Consider the following 13,476-nt stretch of genomic DNA (forward strand, 5'->3'; position numbering starts at 1 on the left):
CCAACAAAATGGCGGGTGGCAGCGGCGGCGCGGAGAGGAACCAGCGCTCTGTCGGCTCAGGAGCCGCGAGTGGCTGCTGGAAAACAAAGCTTTATTAGCGGGCAAAACGAGTGCGGCTCGCAAAACACTACTCTTTGACCACGCACGAAGGGACAGAGGAGAAAGGCCGGGCGCCGTGCTGCAGGGAGAACCAAGCCCTGCCTGCAGGGCATTGCTAATTAATCTGCTCATTAACCAGCCCAGGGAAGCTGCTCCACAGAGCTCAAGTCTGTGTTGGATAGAAACGTGCTCAGTGCAAGGGGGCAGCAGGGGAACGAGTGGCTGCGCTACAAACCCACCAGCGTTAATGTGCTTTTCCTATGAAGACAGACACTCTGAAGTATATTGCATTTCTAAGTACAACAATAAACACTGCCTTTACCCGGAATAAACCGTACCAGATGAACCGATTGTGAAATGATGCTAGCTCTTGTTTGTTCACAACCACGACCCTGCTACTGTAGGGGTAAACCTCACCCGTCGTGCTACTTTATGCGAAGCAGCGCTATCAAATATCACACAGACACGGTTTAAGAAAAAATTTACTAATCCATTAGTACTTCTGCCAATATTGCAACAGATGTGAAAGGCAAACACTGTTACAGTTTAGAAAAAACAAGTTTTATACAATTAAAATATTAAACAAATCTCAAAAAAAAAAAAATCAGTGGCTGAGTAAGAAGCCTGGAATTTCAGATCCAGTATTAGCACCTACAGTACCACCAAAAGCCAAAACACTCCATCTGTTCTGCGTAAGTCATCGACTTCCCTAAATACTTCCATTCCTTCTACAATTCGACAATGACACTCAGAACCTAAACCAGGACACCTTTGCTTTGATAAGGGAAAAGGATACAAGAGAAAAATATTAAGCCAGCTTGGTTTGTAGGAACTTTACTTTTGCAGGTATTGCCGAGGAATGTCGATGCATGTGGGATACTAAATAACGCGCAGCTCTACTCTTCAATAGTGTGCCAGCAGACAGAATTAAGAAACCATCTTACACAACATCTAACAGTTTGTCAAATCAACGTTTTCCTATAAATTATATATAATAAATCCATAAACAAACAGTTTTACACTTCACATATTAATCAGAGTAGGGTAGGAATTGTTATGTTTATTGGTTCAGCATCCATTTTATTGTACTTACTATTTTATGAATGAATAGACCCCCCCTCTTCCGGTGAGCAAGGACAGATGCAATAACAGCACAGATGCAGTAGTAGAAAAAACACCAGTATTAAAGTCCGGCTAGGCCTCCCCTTCTAGGAACAACCTAAACATTAAAACAAGTAACACTTTGCCTTCTGGTTTTCCACGAGAATCAGCACAGGAAACGTAAAATGCTCGTTGCCTTGAGTCACTTCTTGCCAGGCAGAGGCACTGTGCCTCCCCTCACTCCAATACTGAACCAGAGGGAAGGCCTCGCTTCTGGAAAATTCCCAACTCGTAGCTTTCCAAAGCCCAATTGGCGTACAGAAGGGTTTAAGAACTAGGGAGGAACAGCACTGCACTTAAGTGACTAAAACTAGACTTTCGCTGGGCTAGACGCCCTGTTTCTTTCAGAAGAGTACGTAGCTTCACCACTTCTGCTTTTTGTTGGGGAAAAAAAAAAGTGATCTCATTGGTTAAAAGTTTGCCACAAAATGGATGCTGATCAGCTAGGTCACCCCATGTGGAGCAGTTTTAGGAGTTAGTCCTTGTAGTAGATGGCACTGTGGATCTGGCAGCAGAGAAAGGAATGATGCTCTAAAGTAGGAGGTAGGGGAACTTTGATACAGCAAGTCCACTGTTGAGCTATCTGCTAGAAAAGAAGTTTCATGTTATTAGAGACTATTACTAAATAAAACCAACAAAACCCTACAAACACCTCTACATAGCTATATTTTGTTATCTCAGGAGGTATGAGGCAGGAAAGGTAGGGTTACCACATGCTGCAGTGAGAGAAGCAGGAACAGAAGCCAACACTCTCGATTTCACATGTCTAACAGGAAATAAAGAGCTTTACTACTTTGTTTCTTTCTGCATAACAGGCATAAATACTTCCAATCTCTTTTCTGCGCACATTGCCAACAACCTAGGCTTACACTGCCATCCCAGGATCCGCAGAGTACCTAAGACAAGGGAGCCAGTTCTAATTAGAGCTTTTCAAAAGCAAAGCTTAATGAAAGTTCAATAGGTATTCTGGAAACCCAGGCATAGTAATTTTGTATTTCTATACCGCATACAATTAGCATGATCCTTTATTTTAGCCTCTCTCTTTCAAGTCCTCAGTGCTGGGACCGGTGCTGTTTAACATCTTTGTCGGCGACATGTTCAGCAGATCGAGCGCACCCTCGGGCAAGTTTGCTTATGACACCAAGCTGTGCGGTGGGTTGGCACGCTGGAGGGAAGGGATGCCATCCAGAGGGACCTGGACAAGCTCAGGAAGTGGGTCTGTGCAAACCTCATGAGGTTCAGCAAGGCCAAGGGCAAGGTCCTGCACGTGGGTCGGGGCAGTCCCAAGCACAACTCCAGGCTGGGCAGAGAATGGATGGAGAGCAGCCCTGAGGAGAAGGACTTGGGGGTATTGATTGATGAGAAGCTCAACACGACCCAGCAGTGTGTGCTCACAGCCCAGAAAGCCAACCGTGTCCTGGGCTGCATCCCCAGCAGCAGCATGACCAGCAGGTCGAGGGAGGGGATTCTGCCCCTCTACTCCGCTCTGCTGAGACCCCCCTGCAGGACTGCGTCCAGCTCGGGGGTCCCCAGCACAAGAAGGACATGGAGCTGTTGGAGCGAGTCCAGAGGAGGCCATGGAGATGATGGGAGGGCTGGAGCACCTCTGCTATGGAGACAGGCTGAGAGAGTTGGGGTTGTTCAGCCTGGAGAAGAGAAGGCTCCGGGGAGACCTTAGAGCCCCTTCCAGTCCCTGAAGGGGCTCCAGGAAAGCTGGAGAGGGGCTGGTGACAAGGGCAGGGAGTGACAGGACAAGGGGGAATGGGTTTAAGCTGCAGGAGGGGAGATTTAGTTTAGATAATAGGAAGAAATTCTTCCCTGTGAGGGTGCTGAGGCCCTGGCAGAGGTTGCCCAGAGAAGCTGTGGCTGCCCCTGGCTCCCTGGCAGTGTTCAAGGCCAGGTTGGATGGGGCTTTAGGCAACCTGGGCTAGTGGAGGGGGTCCCTGCCCATGGCAGGGGTGTGGAATGAGATGGCCTTTAAGGCCCTCCCAACCCAAACCAGTCTGTGATTCTATGAACTAGCTTATGTAATTGCTCAAAACCCACATCACCTACAAAACCATTCTGCAATAATTGCTGTGAAACAAGTCACGGCAAATGGCTTATGCCCAATATATGCAGATGCAGTTGATAACACACAAACTTATTCCAACAGCAGAACACAAGTGCCGTGCAATACAACAGGTTCCCAAGTGCTAAGAACCAGATAAAGAAGGATATTTTGAGACAGAACTGGCATCTACAAACAATGCCAAGTTACGAGCCAGAGTTGTTTAGAAACAGGTACGCATCAGCAACAATCTTCACTGTTTTGCTTTACCAGAACTTCTTGTCATGGTTTGCTCCAGCTTGTAGTACATTAATCTGGTTTATATGCACTGTAAGTATGGGTCAATCACAAGCAGACTACCAAAAGCCTCTCTATCCTCAAGGCATGTAGCAGAGACAGGTTAGAAAAAGCACTGAAAGAATTTAGTAATACTACCAAGTATAGTAACTTGCATTTTCCCTTTAGGCTGTGCAAGATTTGACTCTTAGAATATGCAATATTCCAAGATTCAGGACAGCAGATAAGATATTCTGTATTTATACAGTATCTTATCAAATGTTTCTGAGCAGGAGAGGTTTGGAAGGATCCCACCACTTGGCACATGAAACCAAAGTGTCAGCCCTGATAACAGTAGTGCTCTGTTCAGTCCGTTCTGGAACGGAAAAGCTGCTGTTCAACAGTATACAGAAGTCAATCTTCTATACACTTAGAACCAAGAAGGTAAAATGTCATTACTCACATTCATTTGTTCCAGATTCTGGGGCTAATAATATTGACTTCTAGGCAAAATACAAGGGGATTCTTAACATACTGTGGTTATGACCTTGATTTCAGAAGTGCTCAAAACATGGAAGCTTTTAAACTAGACCCTAGTGTGAGGCACCATGGAAAATATTCAAAAGGAAAACCTGTATCTTTCACAGCAGTATAGGCAGAGCAGGTGCTAGTACAGCACCACTGACGATTTTCCTTCACTATTTCTCTCATGCTATTAGTCTGAAAAGTGTTTGGAGATCCACAACAAGCATTTATATAGTCACGTATTTTAAAATCCAGATTTAAGGGTTAGTCTTAAGTTTGTGTGCTCGGAACCTTATGACAGAAAAGCTTCAAGAGAATAAAAAAAGATTTTTATCTACAGAACAGAGAACAATTTTGGACATAACATAATATGGGTTTACACATATTTATACAATCAAGACCTGAATTTCTCTAAAGGTAAATCTGGTATCATCTGATCTGTACTAACACTCAGTGGCATAATGCCAAGTACTGGTATTTCTACTTATTCCAAAAACATAGTCCACACAAGATATATGTGACCAGCCTTTCATTACATACACTGGTGGGATAAATATCCAGTCTCAGTATGACAGAATCTACCCCTCTGAGCACAGAAAACAGATCGATCTAGTGTGAGGTCAGCACATACCTGAGACTCCACGGTTTTATCTTCCACTGGTCATACCTCTGTCTTCATAAATGGTAATTTCAATCTGCACAGAAAAGCTGTTAGGAAAACATACTATAAAAAGATGATTAAAAAAAAAAGTGGAAAAACATTACAAACACATAAGAGATGCCCTGACAGGTCAGATCAGCGGTCTATCCAGTCCAGGACTGTTCTGACAACAAGAACACAAGTAGCTGTGCGTGGAGGGTTTGAGAGCCTTGCACCTTGTGTCAAATTTCAGGAAAGGCTACGCGCTAGACAAAAGTTACCACTGCTACAGTTCAGTACTAAGTCACTGACCAAACTGAAAATGCTTTTACTCAAGTTGAATGTTGGGTTTTTTTCCCGGAGATGTGTGCATAGAAAAAATGTAGAAAACATATTGAGAGTAATGAAGTCATGTGTCTAAACAGCTTATAGCTGTCACCTACATACACAGACAACCCAACTGCAAGGAATTAGCCTTAGCATATATTTAATTGGCATTCTGTGTTTCAAGTTGCTTCGGTTTCAATATTCTCAAAAAATGATACGCGTTACTCATTCTACCCCTAGATTTGCTATGCGAGGTCTTTACAACTACTAAGGTAATAACTAGATAAAATGCCTGCAGTGTGGTTCAAGAGTTGAAGAAAAAAAGGTTAAAATAAGCCAAGCGAGAACCAAGAGCAAGTGCTAGACTTGTATCAATCACAGTGATGATGTCACATGGCAAAATCTTCACCAGAACCTGAGCTGAGGGTTACAACAGCCATCTCTTGTTTTCATGTTATCACTTTCCATCCTATTAAGTTGCTCACTTTTTTTCCAATTGGACAAACTGCATTTTTAGAGGTCACTGAAATAGGGGAAGCATCTAAAGTGTTGGAAGTACTCTGTTTATACATGCTGCGTTTTTAAGGAAGTCTTGAAGGACAAGTTCCAATATTGCATTTTCATTGTCTTTTGATATGACAAATCTTAACGTACTAAAATCTGACCAGAGAACAGTACACAATGGAGATTAACAAGACTAGTCCATATTCTGCTGTATCACACATGAAGCACAACCAGAGGGTGCCGTACCGAGATAAACAGGTCGCACATCATAGATGGACAAACCAGACAGCAACCTAAGAAACCACAGAAGGATACAACTCTTAGTCCTCTTTCAATGGGGTCTGTCAGAAGGAGGCCCTGAGGAGCATAGATCTTCTCGTTCTGTTCCTGAATGAACTTGGCAATTTTCTTCAGAACCTGGTAATAGAACAGCACAGACGTCACAGTTCCTTAATCAGGTTTAGAGTTAGAGCCACAGCAATATCACAGATACAGCAACGTTAGGAGAGCATAGCACACAACCGGAGACAGAACTTGTTGATTCCTCTGAAGTACAAGCAATCATTATGTTACTCAAATGGACTAACACAGACAAGTCTGTCTGATGTATATACGCAATCACTCTGCAGTAAGATCCAGAGTCTACACGGAGTTAGTACAACAACGGTGCGAGTCACAGAAATCCTACCAAGAAATAACTCTTTGATTGAAGTCTAATGAGACTACTGCCTTCCAAGTAACAAGGTAAACAAGAGAAGCGCACCTTTTCATAATGTGTCTCCATGCACAAGAAGATGGTATAGGCAGTCAGACAGGCGAGACACCCTTCAAGGTAAGATTGGCCCCCAAGTTTTTCAGCTTCTGCATAGAGATTATTCAGTGTTCGGACAGTCTCTTCAAACTGCTGCCTATCAATCTGCAAGAGAAGTCAAGTTTAGCTGTCATGCCCTGCACATTTCAGAACTCACAGGTATCTTCAGATACCTGCCTTCATTTATTGCTTATTTGCACTTCCACACTTTGCAGCCACTGTGTTTAGAGCCAAAGTCTGAAGGACACCGAGTTACAGACCTGTAGTTCTTTCCTATCTGCCAAGTCATTAGAACAAGTCTGAACTCCAAGGCAATGTGAATACAAAACAAGTAAGAGTAACATAACTAAACCGATGTGCAATTCAATTGGGGCGGGGGGGGGAAGAGAAGCTTAATTCACATGCAAGGAGATCTGCTAGATTAAAAAGAGCGGTTAGGGAGCGTATTGACAGAGCTAACTCTTAATATCAGTAATGCCTTGCTGCTGCAGTGCTGGTCAAACAAGCTCTCAATAAAACAATACAAAACAAAACAAAGAAACAGGGAAGAGAAGAAAAGTGCAGTAAGAAAAAGAAAAGGCGTTAGCATGGAGTGCTTGTTTTGCTATCAGTTGAAGATATTACATCTGACAGCATTAAACAAAATGAAAGTACTTGAGACAGTACTTGTGAGGCTGCTGAACAGGCTCGGCAGAACTGGCTGGTCTCCACACAAGAGGACAGCGTTAACGCACCACAGTACAACAACGCGCGCTTTATTCTCACCGACATAATGAACGCATTCTATTTTACTGCTACAAGAGACAGCTGCCTTCCTCAGGATTAAAGAAAGCACAAAACACCAGCATTTCATAAACACTAAAGAGAAACATTTTTAACTATTTGTCATGCGGCTTTGCACTGAATATTAAAAGTATTTTCTTACCACAATTGATCAGAAATGCCATGTGGACAACAAACAATGCTTTTATGCCAAAAAATAAACACTAGCCAAAGTAGGATATGCCTTTAAACTTTGAAATCATGCCTTTAAACTTTGAAATCATGCCCCTCTCACCCATACGCAGAGGGCTGTAACAAAAAGAGAGGAACAGAAAGCGCCAGCCGCCTCAAAGCCAGACACGAGCTCAGCACAGCCCCCCCGGCGTGGGCCGGGCGGAGAACTGCCGCCAGGACCGGGGCACGGGGGAGAACCCCCACCTCCCTCCCACACCCAAAAGGTCGGCTTTGGGTACAGGAGCGGAGGTTTGTGCAGGGGACCCGCCGCGGGCCCCGGTGAGGCGCTGAACGGGCTTACGGCCAGGCGAGGCCGTCGGGTCACCCACGAACGCCACCCGGTCCCCGTCCGTTCGCCCTTACACCCACGGCCCGTGGGCGTACGCGGGGCTCAGCCCGTCCCCGCTGCCTCGATAAGCGCCGCTCACCGCCGCGATTCGCGAGTTTCAGCGGCCTCGGCGAGACGGGTGGCGGGGGTCGGCCCTGGGCTGCCCGGAGCGGGCCCACCCCGCCTTACCCTGTTCTCCAGCTCGGCCGGGAACTTGCTCTGGAACTGGCACCGCGTCCCGCCGCTGTAGTCGCGCTGGATGAACACCTTGCCCGACACGGGCGCCTGCTGCGGCCTCATCGCGCCGCCGCCGCCGCCACTCGCGGCCGCCGCCGACCGCCCACACCGCGCCGCTCGCCCCGCTCCGCTCCGCCGGGCGCCGCCGCTCACTTACGGCTGTCGCAAAAACGCCGGGACGACTCCGGGCTGAGAGAAAGGGCGGAAGTGCCGCCTGGCGCACGCGCCACCGCTTCACCGACCCACGGAGAGCGGCAGCGCGCAGACGCAGCTCCGCGAGGCAGCCGAGCCGTGCACGCCGCCTGCCTCCCATTGGCTGCGTGGCGACTCCCCCTCCCCTCACAGGTAGGGTTACCCCACGTGCACACCTCGTGGTACAGCCCGCGTGACGCCTCCCTCCCCCCCTCAAACCACATGGTACAGCCCTGACACCCCCCCCCACACCCCCCCCCCCCCCCAGCACACAGACATGGCACCGCCCTGCCCCGCGCATGGCTGCCGGGGGCGGGTTGTGTGTGCCGGGGCTCTCACCGCCCCTCACGGCCCCTCACGGCGCTCCTGCGGGCCCCTCACGGCCCCTCACCGCCCCTCACGGGGTTTCTGCGGGCCCCTCACTGCCCCTCACCGTCCCTCACGGCCCCTCACCGCCCCTCACCGCGCTCCTGCGGGCCCCTCACCGCCCCTCATGGGGCTTCTGCGGGCCCCTCACTGCCCCTCACCGCCCCCCGGGCTCGTCTGGCAGCGTGCCTCGGAACGCCGCCGCCGGTGGAGCCGGCAGTCGGGTTGCCCCGGGTGTGAATGTCACCACGTTTTGTGAGGAATCCGAGCGGGTGGGAGCGTTTGCCTCAAGTTTTCTTCCAAGCTGATTTTGCTGATAAACAGACGATCGTTTCCAGGCCCGTTACCCTTTGCCCTCATGCGAGGCATGAGCGAGGCCAAAGACCGTTTGAACCGTTCTTGGCAGAGCCAGGTGAGCCGCAGGGGAAGGTACTGACAATCTCCAACCAGAAATCTCTTCCCTGCTCGAGCTACGTCCGGAGCACTTGGTTGAAGAAACAGCCCAGCGTGCGGCCCAGCTGGACGGTCCCATTGCCGATCCCTGTGTCCCGCGGAGGCTGTCTGCGCCCCCAGCCCGTGTCGTCCGCAGCCCTGGCGGCACCGGGCACGGCCACCCTGCTGCGGAGCCCCGGGCTGCGCTGGGGAAGGGGCTGTACAGGAGCTGGTACCTTACCCTGGGGCTCCAGGCCAGGAGCTGCTTTGGGGTCATGTCCTGTCCCTTGGGGCTCACCGCAGAGTTTTGCTGCCTCCTGTTTGTCGCAGTGTAATGCTCTGTGAAGGGGCTTTGTCCCTCTGCCTGGGGACTCCGTGGGACAGGGCTGGACCCGTGGATCCGAGGTTCCGAGCGAGAAGACAGGGGCTCTGTGAGCAGCACCCCTCTGCTGAGGTCTTTTCCCTTGGTGTGTAGAGCATTACATCGCTGAGCAGCTTCAGAGCTGCGGTGATGGGCTTTTTCAGAGCCTTTGGGAGCCCGGCGGGGTGTGTTGTGGGCAACAGGACGTCAGATTCGCAGAGTTAGTTTGGTTTGAAAATTCTTTAGACATTGGGAAATTCACATGCTGCAGCTAAATGGCCTCTGGATCTAATGACATTAAAAACATTTTAAATGAACAAAAACATAAGGCGAAGCTCCTCAGGAGGTGGAATGCTTCTGTTCAGTGTAACAAGTGCCATGGCCTCCACAAAACCCCTGAAAAATTACAGCACCCTTTCAGCCAATTCAGAAACCAGGGGAACTGGAGAATGATACAACTATGATTTCTGAGGTCTCTATGGCAAGCTGTGCCCACAGGATTAAAAAAAACCCCAGACACTAATTATGGGCCAAATTACTGAGCCTGGGCTGCAGCACAGTCCTCAGCGAGTATTTTCTGAGGTCGCACGTGACTGATACGAGGAGCAAGCCTTTCTGCAAAAGCCGCCAGTGAGTTTAGTGTATGTCTGCATTAAGTGACAAAGTACTTCACAGAAGTTCTGCAGGAGCTTGAGGTCCAGTGGCAGCAAAGTCTTACAGACACACCATCAGCCAGAATTAGGAAGCGTGTCTCGGTTGGATCCTCCCTGTGTAATCCTTGCTCCTAATTCTGCGACTTGTGCAAATGAAGCTGATTTCTTGCCTTCAGCATTCCTGAGAGTCTTTTTCTCATCTGGAAGTTGTGAAATCATAGATGATCAGAAGATACTGTTCCAAGGTTCAGGAGTTGGCTAATCAGTGACATGTTTATTTAAACAATTATTGGAAACCATCACTTGGTGAACAAAAAGGGAAGCAGAGCATTTGGGACATTCGGTTTCATTATTTGCTTACTGCAGCTGCTCCTTCTCAGTCTGCTGAAGCTTCCACTTAGAAGATGATATACAGGAGGAGAGTGTGCAGGCATCCTGAGGAGGAATGAACTCAAGTGCAGGGAGGGACGCTGGCTTGGTCCATGCTCCATCTCTACCGGGTCAGTGTCAGAGCAGACCGGAGGTCCTGACCTGCTTCCCCCAGACCCGGGCACCGAGGCTGCTGTGCTGGACGGGGAGGTGCCCCAGACCTCAGCAAGGCTCACAGAGGGAGGACATGCCAGCGTGGGACCTGCCGGGACGCTGCGTGGGGAGGAATGGGGGTTGCTGGCTGCAGGACGGGGGATGTGGGGCTGAGCCAGGCTGCGGAGCAGCTCGGACACTGCTCTGCCAGCGTTTGTCCTCCTCTCCATGGAGGCAGACTCTCTTGCTGCCTTGTCAGGCATTACCTGAAAACTGTCTCGCTTCAAATCAGAATGGACTTGCAGAGTGCTAGTGGGTGTGAGAGTCCTGCCTTTCAGGAGCCAAAGCTGTAGGGGAAGAAAGAGATGTCTATGGGTGTCTTCCTTTGCCTGAGTGCCAAAAAGAAACCCGTGCCCATGTTCTCCCTCGCTGAGCAGCACAGCTTTCACCCGTCACTCTGTGGTGAAGCCTGTGGGTCACATCTGTGCCCTTCATGCCCTTGCTATGGTTTGTACAGATTACTTCTTCACCCTAAACCTCTTTTCTCTTGCGAGAGGACGACAGAGCTCCCAGCCCTGGAGCACTAACCCTGAGCTAATCCCCAGGGATCTCTCGGCTCGCGGGCTGTTTCAGTCCTTGCGTGGCTTCGCCCCAGTGCCCCAGTGCCCGGCTGCCGTGGGGCTGGCACGTAGGGAAGAGGAGAGCCAAGGTCTCTGATGTCCAGGGCTCTCACAAGCCACAGCACTCCTCTGCCTGCTCCTTCTCAAGCAGTGCTATCGGCTGCTGAGCGAGACACAGGCATGCCTGCGCCTGGTACGGGATGGGGCACACGTCCAGAGAGCACAGCTTTTGGGTAAAAGCAGGGGAGTAAGGCTTGGGAGAAAAGACATCGTTTTACTGGTTAAATGAGTCCTACGTTTTACCTCCAAAACTCTTGTCTCAGTTGATGGGAGCTCTGTTAATAACTCTCAGCGTGGGTCTGAAATTACTACAAATCGGGAAATAAATAAAAAATGTCTGATGTTTCAACACTTGCTTGTGAGCTCCTCTTGAGCACATCGGCGAGAGATGCATTCAGAGGCAACCCAGTCTGTGCAGGTCCTGCAGCGGAGCCGGCGTGTAGCGCTTTCTGCCGTTCTGCGCTGATGTGAGCCAAGATTTTGTTAGGAATTGTTGGTGCACTTGTGCACATCTGCAAACGTACACAGAGCCGAGCGCCACAAATGCATACGTGAGTTGACCCACCTCTCTTGAGGACATGCGCTGTCTTCATTAGTTGCTGGCATCATCCCGTTTAAAGCACTTTCTGTTTTGTTCGGAATCTTTTTCATTCCTGCTGAAAAAAGGATTATGAATTTTTACAATGCAGTAATAAACTATTATTATTTATTAAATAAGAAGGCCCTATAAAAAATAGGAGGAGAATTCAATCCAGATGCTATCTATTGCAATGGCATTTGAAATTCCAGATGCTGGTAGTAAAATGTGGTCTCTAATTCATGCTCTTCAAGACAGAAAATGCTCCTGGCTGGGTAACCTGGCCCTGCTTAGTGCGGCCGTGTGGTGTTCCACAGGCCGGCCCGTGTTTAGAAGCAGCTGCAGTATCTAACTGTAGGGTTCAACTTTATTCCTTTGCTGAGCATACTTTTCTGCATTTTTATGGCTAAGAGCGAGATTGTAAGCACATCAAATCGATGTTGTTTTATGAAGGTAATAAACCAATGGCTTGCAGAGCTGGGCAGCCCTGCGCGCAGCAGAGCAAAGGGCTCAGGAGCCCTTGGGTGCAGGCGCTTGCGCAGAGATCAGTGGCCACCGCGGGAAGAATAACAACGGCAGCATGTGCAGGGCTCTTTGGTCCCCTGCTATCCACCGCTTGTTTCCTTGGCGCCCCTCAAGCAAGCCTTTTTCCCCAGGTCCCATTCCACGTTCGGTACTACCACTAGTAGTTCGGTACTACCACTCTGGCAGCCCGGAGGGATGCTGATGCCTTTTCAGTCCCCGAGCAGCCGAAATCTCTCTTCCCCCCACGGTGTGAGATGGCCTTTCCTGGCTCAAGGCCACAGACCTCAACACGGCCGCGAGAGGAAAATCATTTGTTTTATTTACGTCTTACGATGACGGCCTCTCGGCTCTGCAACTGTTTGGAAGAGTTTGACCTAGCCCAGACTTTTATCTGTGGCTTTCTCTCTAGCTGTAGGCACCGTAAATCATCCCGAGGGGTGAACATCCCCAGAAAGCCCAGGCTTGTCAAGGCAGGGGAAGGCGGGTGCTGCGGTGCGGGTGGTTGCAGTACGTGGCTGTCGTAAGCGGCTGCCTGATGAGAAGAGATTGGTGCGGAGCGTCGGCGGTGCCACACCAACAGGTCAGAGGCGTTTTGATGATGTGGGGAAACAACTGATAATAGGTCTCTCTGTGTGTGGAGGCTACGGAGATCCCAGACATGGACTGACCGGGACTCACTTTATTTCCTGTCAACGCAGACGGTTTTTGTCCTTGCTGTGTGTCCCCTAGTGCCACCCCTGAATAGAGACTGCAGCCATTCCATGATGCGCAGGGAACTGACAGCTTCCCTGGACATCTTCTGGTTTTTCATACCTGCCAAAAAATGCTTTGTCTTCCCGCAGGATTTCTGTAAACCGTTTACAAATTTGGACACGTGTCGTAATGGTAAATCTCAGGTTACGTGAGTTCAGCTTTTGCCTGCGGGACCACGGCACCTCAGCTTGTATTCATTGTTTGAAAATACAACGCAGCAGTGGCAGAAAGTGTGTTGCACCACAAGGTGAGTACGGAGGCAGTGCTTTAAACAGCCTTGAGCTATTGCCCTCATCCCTGCCAGGCGGAGAAACTCTTAACAGCCCTGGCCAGGGGAGGAGGGAGCAGGAGGGGACCGTGCTTTGGCCACGTCTGGGGTCACAGTGCCAGGGTTTGGAGGGAAGAGCAGACGGTTCAGACTTTCTGTGGACATCCCCTTGGGACCTTCATTTCCTTTAAAC

The 13,476-nt window shown here is 49.4% G+C and overlaps 1 protein-coding gene across 3 annotated transcripts in view; it reads right to left on the bottom strand.

The window, feature by feature from the left end:
- Positions 1–563: 563 nt before the first annotated feature.
- GOLGA7 (golgin A7) overlaps positions 564–13,476 on the bottom strand; it is a 128,285-nt gene continuing 115,372 nt past the window's right edge. Inside the window, exons 2-6 of one of the 3 annotated variants that reach the window (XM_075736830.1) lie at positions 7,907–8,083; positions 6,346–6,498; positions 5,898–5,999; positions 4,743–4,806; positions 564–1,843 (exon numbers count right to left, since the gene is read on the bottom strand). In XM_075736830.1, the coding sequence (XP_075592945.1) occupies positions 4,759–4,806; positions 5,898–5,999; positions 6,346–6,498; positions 7,907–8,017 (414 nt within the window). In that variant the 5' untranslated portion in view covers positions 8,018–8,083 and the 3' untranslated portion in view covers positions 564–1,843; positions 4,743–4,758. Of the gene's footprint in view, positions 1,847–4,742; positions 4,807–5,897; positions 6,000–6,345; positions 6,499–7,906; positions 8,145–13,476 lie in introns of those variants that run through there. The other 2 variants (XM_075736831.1, XM_075736829.1) reach the window with 2 other exon arrangements.

The sequence above is a fragment of the Balearica regulorum genome, chromosome 27 (genome assembly GCF_011004875.1).
Source record: "Balearica regulorum gibbericeps isolate bBalReg1 chromosome 27, bBalReg1.pri, whole genome shotgun sequence".
Taxonomy (NCBI): Eukaryota; Metazoa; Chordata; class Aves; order Gruiformes; family Gruidae; genus Balearica; species Balearica regulorum.